The sequence below is a fragment of the Procambarus clarkii genome, chromosome 32 (genome assembly GCF_040958095.1).
Source record: "Procambarus clarkii isolate CNS0578487 chromosome 32, FALCON_Pclarkii_2.0, whole genome shotgun sequence".
In the NCBI taxonomy this organism is placed as follows: domain Eukaryota; kingdom Metazoa; phylum Arthropoda; class Malacostraca; order Decapoda; family Cambaridae; genus Procambarus; species Procambarus clarkii.
The window spans coordinates 33,803,882-33,817,362 of record NC_091181.1 but is presented as its reverse complement, the minus strand read 5'-3'; the positions used below and the strand labels follow the sequence as shown (position 1 = coordinate 33,817,362).

At 43.4% G+C, this 13,481-nt stretch overlaps 1 protein-coding gene across 1 annotated transcript; it reads right to left on the bottom strand.

Annotated features, from left to right (window-relative positions):
* Positions 1 to 2,402: 2,402 nt before the first annotated feature.
* Positions 2,403 to 9,589, bottom strand: LOC123759563 (uncharacterized). The gene is made up of 6 exons (XM_045744673.2): positions 9,405 to 9,589; positions 8,494 to 8,641; positions 8,104 to 8,337; positions 5,975 to 6,070; positions 4,323 to 4,462; positions 2,403 to 3,499 (listed from the first exon to the last, which is right to left on the bottom strand). Exons 2-6 carry the CDS (start codon positions 8,638 to 8,640, stop codon positions 2,587 to 2,589), a joined length of 1,530 nt encoding a protein of 509 aa, XP_045600629.2. The 5' UTR covers position 8,641; positions 9,405 to 9,589; the 3' UTR covers positions 2,403 to 2,586.
* Positions 9,590 to 13,481: the final 3,892 nt, after the last annotated feature.

Here is a 13,481-nt window from a genome sequence, read left to right as displayed (position 1 = left end):
GTAGTTAGCCCTGTGGCCCTCAACAACTCTTGGTATGAAAGTTGACTTAGTTCTGGAATGATTTTTGTTGCCCGGTGTTGAACTTTTCTCCAATGAAGCTCTCTCCTTCTGAAGATGAGGTCTCTGTGTTTAAATGCAATAATCCAAGTTGGGGCGCACCAGAGATTTATATAATTTAATAACTATCCTTTTTTCCTTAAATCAAAGGTATGCTTGATTACTCCTTGGGTTTGATAACCTTTTGTTTTTTTACTGCAGCTCCCACGTGTTTTACAACTATCAGTGAACCATGGATTCTGACTCCAAGATCATTTTCTTCGTCAATCTGCTGCAAGGTAATGTTGTTGATTTGATAGTTTCGATGCGCAATGTTATGCACCATATGCACAGACTTGCATTTTTCGATACTGAAAACTTTTCCCAGTCTTCCGACCACTGTCGTCATATTCACTACATAATGTCACCACTGTAACCGTCTTTAGTACACACAACCATCCTCATCACTGTAATCATCTTCATTACTTAGTGTCTTCATCACATTAACTATTTTCACTACCCAAGCAGTGTGTTCCCCCATCTACAATCATCATCATTATTTTTCCTGTCCTTCACCACCTTCCGTATTTTCCACCACCTTCCCTACCCATCACCACATTCCCTCTCCTACACCACCTTTCCTAACCTTTACCACCCTCCCTTTCCTTCACCACTCTCCCTACCCTTCACCACCTTCCTCTACTTCATCAACTTCCTTACCCTTCACCATCTTACCCCCACCCTTCATCACTTTCCCTCCCTCCCGTTCACCATTTTCCTTACCAATCACCATCTTCCTTACCATTCATCAACTTCACCTACCTTTTACCACCTTCTCTACTCTTCACCGCCTTCCCTTCATCCCTGTAACCATTTTCACTAACCAAACAGTAAACAAAGATGTTCAAAGATTAGATTGGTAAGTATGTCGGAGCTCGTTGTGGTCAAGATTGCAGAGTTGTATAGATTAATATTGAATTTGAGATAGACGTAGCTCGTAGAACCCCAAGCTATCTCTTCTAGTATATTTAACATAATAAGGAATGGATTTCAGTCGCGCATGATAAGTGGTTAACTGATGAGTGTCTCGATGGCGATTAGCCACTAACATCACCCAAATTAACCTACAAGAAAGGAAACATAAGTACATTCAAAAACTCTATCCAGCATTCATTTTAACTACCCATGTACCTGAAAGATGTGAGCACTTACATGGAAGATATGGACACACCTGAAAGATGTGAGCATTTACATGAAAGATGTGGGCACTTACCTGAGAGATATGGGCACTTACCTGAAAGATGTGAGCACTTACCTGAGAGATGTGGGCAGTTACCTGAGAGATGTGAGCACTTACCTGAGAGATGTGGGCACTTACCTGAGAGATGTGGGTACTTATATGAGAGATGTGAGCACTTACCTGAGAAATGTGGGCACTTACCTGAGAGATGTGGGTACTTATAAGAGAGATGTGAGCACTTACCTGAGAAATGTAATCAGGTAGTTCTTAATATTAATTGAACAGATGATACTTAATATCACTGAACAGATGGTTCTTAATACCAGTGAACAGATGGTTTATAATACCGATGAGCAGTTGTTCTTAAACCACTGAACAGATTGTTCTTAATACTAATGAACTAATTTCCTGCCTATATACATAGACGCAATAAAGCACTAAATTATTGGGATCGTCTCAAAGCCCTCCAAATGTACTCACTAGAAAGAAGACGAGAGAGATATCAAATAATATACACCTGGAAGACACTGGAGGGCCAAGTACCAAATCTACACAGTAAAATAACAACGTACTGGAGTGAACGACATGGAAGAAAATGTAGAATAGAACCAGTGAAGAGCAGAGGTGCCATAGGCACAATCAGAGAACACTGTATAAACATCAGAGGTCCGCGGTTGTTCAACGTCCTCCCAGCAAGCATAAGAAATATTGCCGGAACAACCATGGACATTTTCAAGAGGAAACTAGATTTATTCCTCCAAGGAGTGCCGGACCAACCGGGCTATGGTGGGTATGTGGGCCTGCGGGCCGCTCCAAGCAACAGCCTGGTGGACCAAACTCTCACAAGTCGAGCCTGGCCTCGGGCCGGGCTTGGGGAGTAGAAGAACTCCCAGAACCCCACCAACCAGGTATCAACCAGGTTGCGTAGGGTAAACCATATAATAATTTGCCCAAGTTATATAGCTGAGGCTTCAAGTTGCAATTGATAATGCCTAAAGAGCGCAACAATTATTTTAATTTGATTTATATAATAAACGAAAGTCACCTTTTATCCTAAATAAGTATAAAAACGTTATCAGGGAAATTACGTATTTGTGTGTTAATAGTAGTGTAAGAAGAAAAGGGATCTTGAGTGAAATGTTGTAATCAATAGACATATATACATCAAATTGACGAACTTAATACATTACATATACTGTATAATGAGTTTTTCAGACGTTAACATTAGGTGCCGATGTGATGTGGCTGTCAAATCGGATGACTAGATCAGGAACACAAGAAATCTATATTACTGAGAAAGATGCTGGTGTCTAGGGGGCTTCCATGTATTCAAGGAAGACAGGGGTGAGGCCCAGGGTTTTGCCAGTAAATTCCATACCATCGAGGTTGCTGGCTACACTACACTCACATCCTGCACAAGGCCCATACGCCCCCTCCACCACCACCGAGTAGCAAGCGCCCGCTTCCAACTTCACCGGATAGTCGAACTTGCAGCCTATCCCCTGCCAGCGCCCTTCGTTGACTGTCTTTGCTGCCGACAAGATTTTGACTGCTGTTTCTTTCACGCTGGTCACCCCGGGAGCTGTAAGTTGTGTTAAGTATATTGTTGTAGGCACTTTGAAATCACGTAGAATTTCTTGATCGTTACTTGTGTAGTGGTGCTCACAAATTAACAAACTGGCAGATTTTAATCTGTTCTTTTTGCTTTTGTTAACTGATGTGGCAAACCTAGGCATGGGGACGTTTGGGATATCTTTAATGTTCATGAGAATAGCCACACTCTCGTCGCTGCTCAGGACACCAGAGGGCAGCACGTGTTCAACAAATTCATCAGTCGTCATTGAAAGGAAGCGGACACAAGGCAGGAACTCATCCACCATCTTACGAAGGTTCCTACCAGTGGGTTCCTCGCCTGTCATCCACTGCTGTTGCCTCACAGGAAGAGGCTCCAGAAGGCTGCTAGGCTGTAATGTGTCCTTCACTGAAGCGCGACTGGAGCCTCCAGCCGTCTGGGCTAGCCTCTCTGGAGACTCTCTTTCCCCATTCACCTTCACTTGTGGGAGAAACTGTTTCACTTTACGACTAAGAGTGGTCGCCGAGACCTGGTCTGCTGCTGGTGTTGGAGGGGCTCTCGACAAGTGTGGGCGGACGTGTACTAGGTGAGGGTGCTGGCCTCTGCATCCTCCTCCTCCTTCACCATGCGTCTTAGCGTGTTCCCGACCCCTGAGAAAAACATTATATTAGTAAAACATCTTCACTTCATATCAATATAGTTGTCCTTAAGGGCATTCAAAGTTTCGCAGAAGATACTTATACTGCACACTACAAGTAAAAATGTCAAAATATTTATCAAACATTGCAATCCAGTACACGCACCTACGAACACACCCAGCAATACAAACACGACGAGGATGCATGAGAGAGATGTAGAGGAGACCAGATTACACTATACAAGATACTCAGCCAAGGCAGTGAAAGAGAAACCGTTAGCACAGGTAGCAAGAAAATGAGAAGTTAGAGGTAGCGACTAGAACGAGAGGTCAAAGGCAGCAACAGAGTGAGAGATCAAGAGCCGCAACAGTAGCAGAACGCGAAGGTAGAATTAACAACAGAAAGAAATAGAAGGGGGTAGCAACATAACAAGAGGGCAACAGAATGACAGGCCACAGATGGAAATTCAGATCAGTCAGCAAGACATTTGGAAGCATATCTTCCGCATATGGGGAGTAAAGATAATTAGAAAATAAGGCGGCGTGTGAATCTGTTTAATAAGATGAAAAATAGAGTCGCGGGGGGGGGGGGGGCGTTGTTTTAGACTCCAGGCAAGTAAATTGACAGGATCCAGAAGCTAAAACTTAATTTTCGTAAATAGCCTTCAGGGGTTTGGATTAAATACATGCGATGTTTGAATTTAAACGTGATGTGTAAGACGTATAAGCTGAACACAGTGTTAAACATTACTGTAGGTAACACTACCCCTACGACCTCACCCCCTCTCCGTATCACATCAACAAAGTGTTTAAGAGGGTGTGGAATACTCCCTGACCAGGCAACGATAGCACGAAACACGAAGGCTTCGGAGGAGGCGGCCAGCTGGTGGTGGTGCAGCAGCTGGCGGAGGGACGCGCGCCCTAACACTCCAATGTTCCGAGATGACAACACGCTATCCGAGGATACCCACAGCATCTGCAGAAGAGGACACCCCATCATTCCCTTTCTCCAAAATACCAGCATGAGCCAAATCTAAATAATTTTTCACGCATTTCTGGACATAGCCCCCCCCCTTTTTATTGCTCATTTACACTCTTTTTTAATAATTATTAAATGCACATTTTTGAGGGTTGTGAAAATTGTGTAAAGACCAAAGTGAAGTCACTGGGCTTTGTCCAAGTCCACCGTATTGCTGTCGCTTCTGATCTTAATAGATGCCTTCTAGATTTGTGCAATTAACCGTGTGATGTCTGGTGTCAATAATACAAAACTATTTGCGATAAAAGCTTGAAGGAAATCACTTTAAGGTTGGCCAACATGACGACCCTCTTGCAAACTTGACCAAAGCACCGAGGAAAACACCGTTTCCGGTTAGTGGAAGGTACCTCCATATCCGTCTCGTGGGGGCTGTCTCTATCTCTATCTCATTGAGGGCTGTTTCTCTATCCGTTTCATGGAGGGCTGTTTCTATCTGCGTCATGAGATAGAAACTGCCTCTGTGTCACCTGTCTCTATCTGTGTTACCTGGGGGGCTATCTCTATGTATCATGGAGGGCTGTCTCCATCTCCGTCTCATACTGGCTTGAAGGCCTTCCATCTCTTGGAGATGGAAGGTCGTCGGTATCCTCATGACACGGATGGCCGTCGTTGGTAAGACTTTGTCGTCCGCTCTGAGATATCCTTACTATCTTCAACGTTATCCTCAAAAGTCTTCTTTTAACTTGGTGTCAATCGTATCATATGTATACACTATCGGCGTGTGTAACTAACGTGACACGCTTACCCTCTCTCAATACCTGAAAGGTATTTTGTTACGATTCAGTCTAAGGAGTCTCGAAGTACAGCTGGCATAGTTCTAGCCTCACAATTGGGTGATCACGAGTTTAATTTCCGGGCTGGACGAAAATTATTGGGCACGTATACTTTCAGCTAATGCCGCTGTTCATCTAGCAGTAAATAAATACCCGGAAATAGGACACCTGTTCTGGGGTTGCATCCTGGAGAGGGGTCAGTAGTTCGACCTTGTGGGGGCGACCTCGTTACAAGCCTACAGTTGTAATTGTGTAGAGGAGTCGCTGCGTGAGTGGCCTCGGAGTTTCCTGCTGCCATCCAGGTGCCTGCACTCTGTCAACTCATGAGGAGAGATAGTGTTTACCGACAAAGAGCGCATAGAGGAAAGCCGACAAATCAAGAATTACAGCCTCGAGGTAGCCACTCGGGTAGAATCCCACACCAATTGCCATTCCTATAAGTGTGGGGAAGGGGGGTTATGTAATCCCATCTGGAGGACTATCTGGAGCAGAAGAATTACAGAACATTAGAGAACAAGGTTCTTTGTTGGAGGCGAGGCTCCTCTGAATGATGTCGTTGCCTTCGGCGTTCTTTGTTTAGCATATCCTGGGTTCCGCGAAGTGCAGATCCTGCTGCTCATTTCCTCTTGTGTACACTCAGAAGAGCTAGAGGAACTCTTTCTGGTGGTGGACTCACCTGCGCACACCTGCTAAGCAGCTGCTCGTCCCCCAGCAACACAGCTGCCTCGTACACCCCCGGGAAGAACTCCGGTGTCACTTCTTGTATCAGATACTGAAAACAAAAGTTAAAGTGTATCTTAAGTATGTACGTTTTGATCACAGCTGAATAAGAGAGAGATCCCAAGACTGACATGTTCTTACGACATGAGAAAGGTGTAGCAATGAGTACAGTGTTGCTATGAGTGCAGGGTGTTATAATGAGCATAGAATGCTATAATGGTCACAGAGTATAATGAGTTAAGGTTTGTATAATAATGACCAGCAGTTGCAAGGGCGGGATGAGTTGGTGTTGTTAAGGATAGGTGTTAACGGTGGTTAGGTGTGGGGAGGGTGTAGAGGAATTGTAGGAGTGTATTTGGGATGTGTGGCTGTACTCACCTAATTGTGTTGCAGGGGGGTTGAGCTTCGGTTCTTCATTCCCACGTTTCAACTCTTTTAATCAACTGGATAAAAGATTCCTGAGCCTATTGGGTTCTGCCATATCTACACTTGAAACTGTGTATGGAGTCTGCCTCCACCACATCACTGCTTAGTGCATTCCATTTGTTAACTACTCTGACACTGAAAACTAAATTTCTAATGCCTCTATGACTCATTTGGGTACTGTTTCCACCTGTGTCTCTTAGTGCGTGTGTGTTGGTTGTGGGGATGATGGTGGTAGTGGTAATGATAATGGTAGTAGTTGTGGTAATCGTGTAGTAGTAGTGATTTTGGTGGTGGTGGTGGAAGTGGTGAAGAGTATCGGTGGTTGATGGTGGTGGTGGAAATTGCAGAGATGGTGGGTGATGATGGCGGTGGTAGCAATTATGGTGGTTACGGTGTTGGTTGGAATTGTGGTGGTGATTGTAGCAGTGGTGTTACTTGTGGTAGTGCTGGTTCTGGTGGTTGCGGTAGTTTTGGTGATTGTGGAGAGGGTAGCGGTGATGTGTGGTGATTGTGAAGGTAGCGGTTGTGTGTGTGTGGTGATTGTGGGGGGGGGGGGAAGTTGCGGTGGTATGTGTGGTGATAATAGTGGTGGGAGTGGAAGTGGTAACAGTGACGATAAAACAGTGATTGTAGGTGGCAGTAGTGGTGGTTGTAGTGTTAATGGTAGTCGTGACATTTGCGGTGGTTGTGGTGGCATTGGGGGCTAGTTATGGTGGTAGGGGGATGTGGTGGTGTTAATCATGATAGTGGTGGTGTCATTAACCCGTAGCCTATTACAGTATGTCATGGTTCCAAGACACACAAATACAGTATATTCAATCATTCTCACTAAAAAATACAAGTTTAATATAATTGTCTCTACTGCAAGGTTTGGAAGGTAATCATTATCTACACACCCGCTGGCATCAGATGTGGGTAGAATTTCTTATTATTTCAAACTTTAATAATAATAATGATAATATATTTATAAAATAGTAGAATGGTACCTGGCTGCACCCGGGCCTATTTCCCCCTCTTTTTGTCCATCCCCCTCCCTATTGTTCCCCCCCCCATTCGTCTCTCCCCTCATCTTCCCCTCTGCTTCCCCCCCCTCCTCGGTTGTACCCGGGTCTCTTCCCCCACCCCCCTCCCTCTTCTCTCAGAAAATTTATTATTATGAAACAATGAAAATGTTAAAAAAAAGTATGGGGAAACAACCAAAAGTTGAGAAGTGACTATGAAAAATTGCATTGGGAGAGGAGTCTCTATAAATGCCAATATTTCTTAAAGCATTTCACACGAGCCGCCCCCAACTCACCTTTCCCACATGATTCATTTGTAAAAGTTGCATGAGGCTAGCCCGGAGCGTATGGCCTCCAGCCTCGGACAGACATTTTCTCTTACAGATAAAAGATTTCAGATTACTAAAAGAAGTCATTGGTATCTGTGCTGTTTATACTGCCACTACTCCTGCTCTGCGTATCAGATAAGCCTTAAGATTGGTGTTTTGAGGGCGATCTGTATGATAGGCAGGAAGAGGGAGCAATGGACCCGGATGGAGTCACGTATCATTCTACTATTTTCATAAATAAATTAAATACTGCATTTAAATGTCATCAGTAAGTGCTTGTTATAAACAAACGAACAAAAGAACTTTAATAAGAGCTGAGGAAGCCTCACCTGCGAGCACAGTTGACACAGAGGGTCCATCTGATACTTGGCTGCTAGCTGGTACACCTGGAGAGCCAGCTGCACGCCCGGCAGCTGGCTCTGGTTGCGGTACATGTGGTCCAGAAGCCACTCGAAGGCCTGGGGCGGGTCTTCGGGGAGGGCCAGCACCTCCCCCTCGGCGAGAGGTCCGTAGAGCATGGCCTCGAACACCGGGGAGCTCATGGCCAACACCCAACGGTGCGCCTGCGCCGGCAGCCAAGAGTTACACTAATTTATGTCCAGATTGCGTTAGGCCAGAATGGGTATTCATCACATGGAAGAGGTATGACGGCAATGTGTACAGTGATGTGTTCACCTGTATGATGTTATGGTGACGTATACAGTGTACGTGGTGCTCACCTGTATGATGTTATGGTGACCCGGAAAGGTGATGGTGAGGTCGGAGAGGTGTCCCGAGTGCCTGAGGTAGGCGAGACGCTCTCCTGGTGTCGCCAGGTGACACTGCCACTGTCGGCCTCCTGACGTCGCCTGCACCGCCTCCGTCATTCTATAATATTAATCAATGTTATTAAGAAATACATACAGAACACGGTACACTGGCTGAAAAGCTGTTGCATCTGAATCACGACGCATCACTCACATCAACGTCACCCCCATCAACACATGAACCCATAAGACACCACCTCATAAACGACATCCCCCACCAGGTACAGGAAGCACAGAGGCAGGAAACATCAGGTGCAGGAAACACAGGACACAGGAAATATAAGACTAGGGAAACACAAGATACATGAATCACAAGACGCAAGAAACACAAGACACAGGAAACCCAAGACACAGGAAACCCAAGACACAAGAAACACAAGACACGGGAAAAACAAGACACTAGAAACTCAAGACACAAAACACAACGCAATGCCGTGTACGATCAAATATGCTTGTATAACTTGCTTTGGTAAATGACATAATATGAGGCCCAGGTTTGGTTTAGTCTTCCGCAAGTCTGCGTCCCGACTCATGTCATTCACTGCTCGGAGTCACACACAGGTAGTTGTAATCCCGGCCGACACACACACCAGGAAATCCCAATTATCACGGCGAATACACAATTAAAATTCGAACAACACCATGCACGTGTTTACTACTAATAGAAAACGGAGAGATGTGTCTATGACACTTTTTGAACGTGCACTTTTTCACCACCTCGCAGACAACCGATTGAACATGTATTAAGCGAATATTGCGGCTAATGGAGGTGAAAGTCACGGGTGACTTAAAATGAGCGTGTGTTAACTGGCTGTTTGAAATACCTGTGAGATAAGAGCTCTGAGCGAGGAGAGAGAGAGAGAGAGGACTGCCCCTGTTGGAGATGGTCTGGCCAGGCGCCAGGGTAGAGGTAGACACGCACAAGCCTAGCCTCTCATGCCAACACTCACATTAGAATAAATTATTGTCATAATAAATGATATACATATCATAATGACTTATATACAAATATTTGCTCACGCCAGTAAATTTGTTGCACTACATGGATATTTTAATTAAATTTCACAAGTGCATGTAAAGACTAGTGTTTTTCTAAGAAATGCATGGTCATCATTCTTTGAATCGAGTAAGCACAATATTCGCAAATATTGTGCTTACTCGATTGTATACAATAGAGTAAGCACTTTAGTATACAAAATGTGTTATAAAACGTGTATTTTACTGGCGGCAACAATCCATACTTCAATTCATGGTCACTATACATACAATAATTTTGTGAGGATGGGTTGTATAATTGATCTATGTTCGTGTACGTTAATGTATCCATATAATTCATGTAAAACTAGTGTTTGTAAGCTTATTTCTATTGTAATAAATTTGTAAGGTAGTGTTAGCCTATAAATTTCTCAACTCTATGAATGGCAAACCATCCTGCGAGATGAGGATCCCCTCCCAACATGCCTCGATGAATTTAGCAGATTTAGAAATCAGAATATCACGATATTCTGATTTCCTAACGTAATATATAAAGCGTTTGACAAATTATTACCTTTCACATATTTTGGGATGCTTCAAAATTTGGGGATGTAATTAATTATAACTAACAAATGCTCCCAGGTGTTGCCTCACACATGACCGGAGCAGCGCTGCCAGTAGATAGATGTCCCAGGGGGTCTCTGGACCCCCCAGGGGGGTTTGTGGACCCCCCAGGGGGGTTTGTGGACCCCCCCGGGGGTCTCTGGACCCCCGCAGGGGATCTGGACGACGTGTTTGGCGGACAATTGTTGTCTGTTCTGACGGCGCGTGGTGTTGAATAACCTAATCGGTTCCAGCACCAGACCTGAGGGCAGTCAAGGTGGTGGAAGAGGGGTGGAATACATATGGAGGAAAACAGATATTTGCACAATGGATGAGTTAAGACGATTGTCGGCCTCGGGTTCCAGCTCCACCCAATCCATGGTGTACCCCCGAAGCCCCCCTACCCCCCCACCACTCTCCCCCCCCCCCCAAGGCCGTCCACCCTTCTTCCATTGACCTTCTTCTCAGGTTCACTTCCCATGACCTTCATTCACTTTTAAACATCAAATTGTTTCGAATAAAATAAAACACAAAAACGAGAAGATTGGGAGTACTTACCTACCTGTCGACAATGGCTTAAACGCTAAAAATAGTTGGCATAAATATAGAAGTATCTAACTAGAGTAGAAGTTCGAATGGAGTGCCTCAAAGAACCACTCTGGGTCCATCCTTGTTTGTAACCTACATAAACGATATTGATGTAAATATATTTATATACATCATCAAAATGCGAACGAAACCAGGACTTACAACTAACTTCACACGTTACATAACACGGTCTTCTAGGAGTGTTATGGTATATGTACCGAGGAGTGTCAACACGTTACCATAGCACATACCAGTCAGTGTAGAACAAGGGTAAGACCACGCATCACGGAGACATCAGTGACAAATTACTATACTGCCTGCAAATTACTGAACAAATACAAAATATATATTAATAATAATAATAATAATAATAATATAATAATATTTTATTTAGGAAAAGTACATACATAGATGCAGTTACAAACATTCTGAATGATTTATAGATAAAGCTAGTACATACAATACCTAAAGCCACTAGTACGCATAGCGTTTCAAGCAAGCCTACCTTACCTTGAGGTTACCTTGAGGTGCTTCCGGGGCTTAGCGTCCCCGCGGCCCGGTCGTCGACCAGGCCTCCTGGTTGCTGGACTGATCAACCAGGCTGTTCTAGACACAAGCCTAATAGACACAAATAAAACAGCGCAACATGTAGAAATATTAAATATATGGACAGGATGGTATTCATTTAGATTTTTCATATAGAAGTCATTCCCATAGAAAATCCTTTCTTCGTTTAAGTTTTAATGTAACATGATGAGAATCATCCAGGAAATCAAGTTGCCTTACGTTCCAGAACAGGTTTTCACGAAGCCACAAGACCAATAAGAATTCTAACAAGGAATAATTTGTCTGTTCTTATAAACATTTAAGACATTGAGCAGTTGTATACCCCAACCACTTCTCCAAGATGTCTGATGTGACAAACAACAAGAAACAACTTCCAGATTGTCAAGAAACAATGCAAACCAGAAAACAGGAAATTTGTCTTTCCCAGAGTGTAATTAACCTTTGGAACAGTGACCGCTGCAGGAATTGAAGCAAGGACACGAATAATATTGAAAATACACCTGAAAAAACTCATCAGACAAAAGAGAAACCTTCAAAAGCCGCGGTCTTCCTGTATCTGAGAAGGCCACAAAAGACGGCAGATACAAAGGTGAAGGATTATGGTGATCAATACATGAATAAAATCAACAACATCCTCGAAGATCCTACCAAATTCATTCCAATTGTTCACGACTCTGTATGAATTATAACCAACACCACCAAACACCCCACTGTGGAAGAATTAAATTGCCTATATTATACAGTCCATTCAAACTTAATACCAGTATTTAAATATACAGTCTACTTACTATAAATAAAATAAACAAACTTAACCACATAATCCCACAGCCAGCGCTGAAATAGTAACCCTTAAACTTTCCGAAGAATAGAAGAATGTACCCCCCCCCCCCCCCTGGCGTCATCATCCCCCCCTTTCTCACATCCTGGATATGACCTAAACTACTGCAATTAATTCGCTAATATCCTTAGCGCCACTATACAATCACGTATGCGTAATCATCGCTGGTATTAACATAATCCTTCTCCGTGTGGACAACTACCCTACATCACCATTATAAACTGGCCCAGCTCGCATTAGGCCTCATTCCGCATCCCTGCTAAGAGAGACTCTTTCGCTCAGTATATGGTGTAACTCTGAGCCCCTCGTGTGACATTCTGTGGAACACTTATAGATGTATGAAACTAAGACAATTCTCACTGCCAGTAGCCTATCAATCACTGACATTAGCCTATTATTCAGAGAGAGTAGACTATTATCAAGCTAACAAAATATTGTCAATATGTCTACAGTACTTTTGTATTAGCAAAAGTTTGTCGTGAAATTTACCAACGAAACAAGCATTAACAACCGTTTTCAAGCCTTCTACCCAACCACTTGGGATGGACGGTAGATCTCGCTTTTTGCATGTCGGCGTTCAATCCCCGAACCGTCCAGTGGTTGGCAACCATTTATTTCCTTCGTCCTATCCTAAATCCTTACCCTCATATCCCTTCCAAGTGCTATATAGTCATAATTGCTTAGTGCTTTCTGATAATTACCATAACTAACCTGTCAAACCCTCTTGGGCACTGTTCAATTGGTTCACTGATCAATTCTCTTGTCAAATATGAACACGACCATCGTCGTCTACAGGAGACCATCAAAGATAAATGCCTCGACGTAACTAGCGAATTAGTAACTAACGACCGCCACAATTAGTGTAGCCTCGAGGCTGTGGCTCCAAGAGGCTTGCTTGTCAACAACAGTTACTCACAGACTGTGGGCGTCTTACAGTGTGTCTCACCAAAACCAAATGAACACTATGTGGATGAAACGTCCTCAACCTACTTCTCAAACACGTTGGATGAGCTTCAATAAACGACATTGTAAACGGGACACAACAAATGATACTGACAAAATATAATGGTTAGTAATCTATATAGTTTTGGAGAAGCATTTGTCAAACCTTATTATAAAAGGTTTAATTATTATTTATTATTTCTTATTTATTATTAAATTAAATTATTATTCTTACTTCAACCCAAACCATTAGAATATACACATTTTTCCCCAGTCCAGTACACGGCTTCGACCAGCACCGTAAGTCCTCTACTAAAAATGCACCTTTGTATATCCTTGCTGTTACTTATGTCTAAAACTATTAATATACTGTCGCTAAAACTACAAA

What these genes read in the sequence shown, in the direction of transcription:
- LOC123759563 (XM_045744673.2), bottom strand. Translation starts at nt 8,640, where the DNA reads ATGACGGAGGCGGTGCAGGCGACGTCAGGAGGCCGACAGTGGCAGTGT. An exon ending in TGTGTCAACTGTGCTCGCAG is followed by an intron (nt 6,071 to 8,103) that starts GTGAGGCTTCCT and finishes TTTTGTTTTCAG; the next exon opens with TATCTGATACAAGAAGTGAC. An exon ending in TTTCGTGCTATCGTTGCCTG is followed by an intron (nt 3,500 to 4,322) that starts GTCAGGGAGTAT and finishes TGTTTTTCTCAG; the next exon opens with GGGTCGGGAACACGCTAAGA.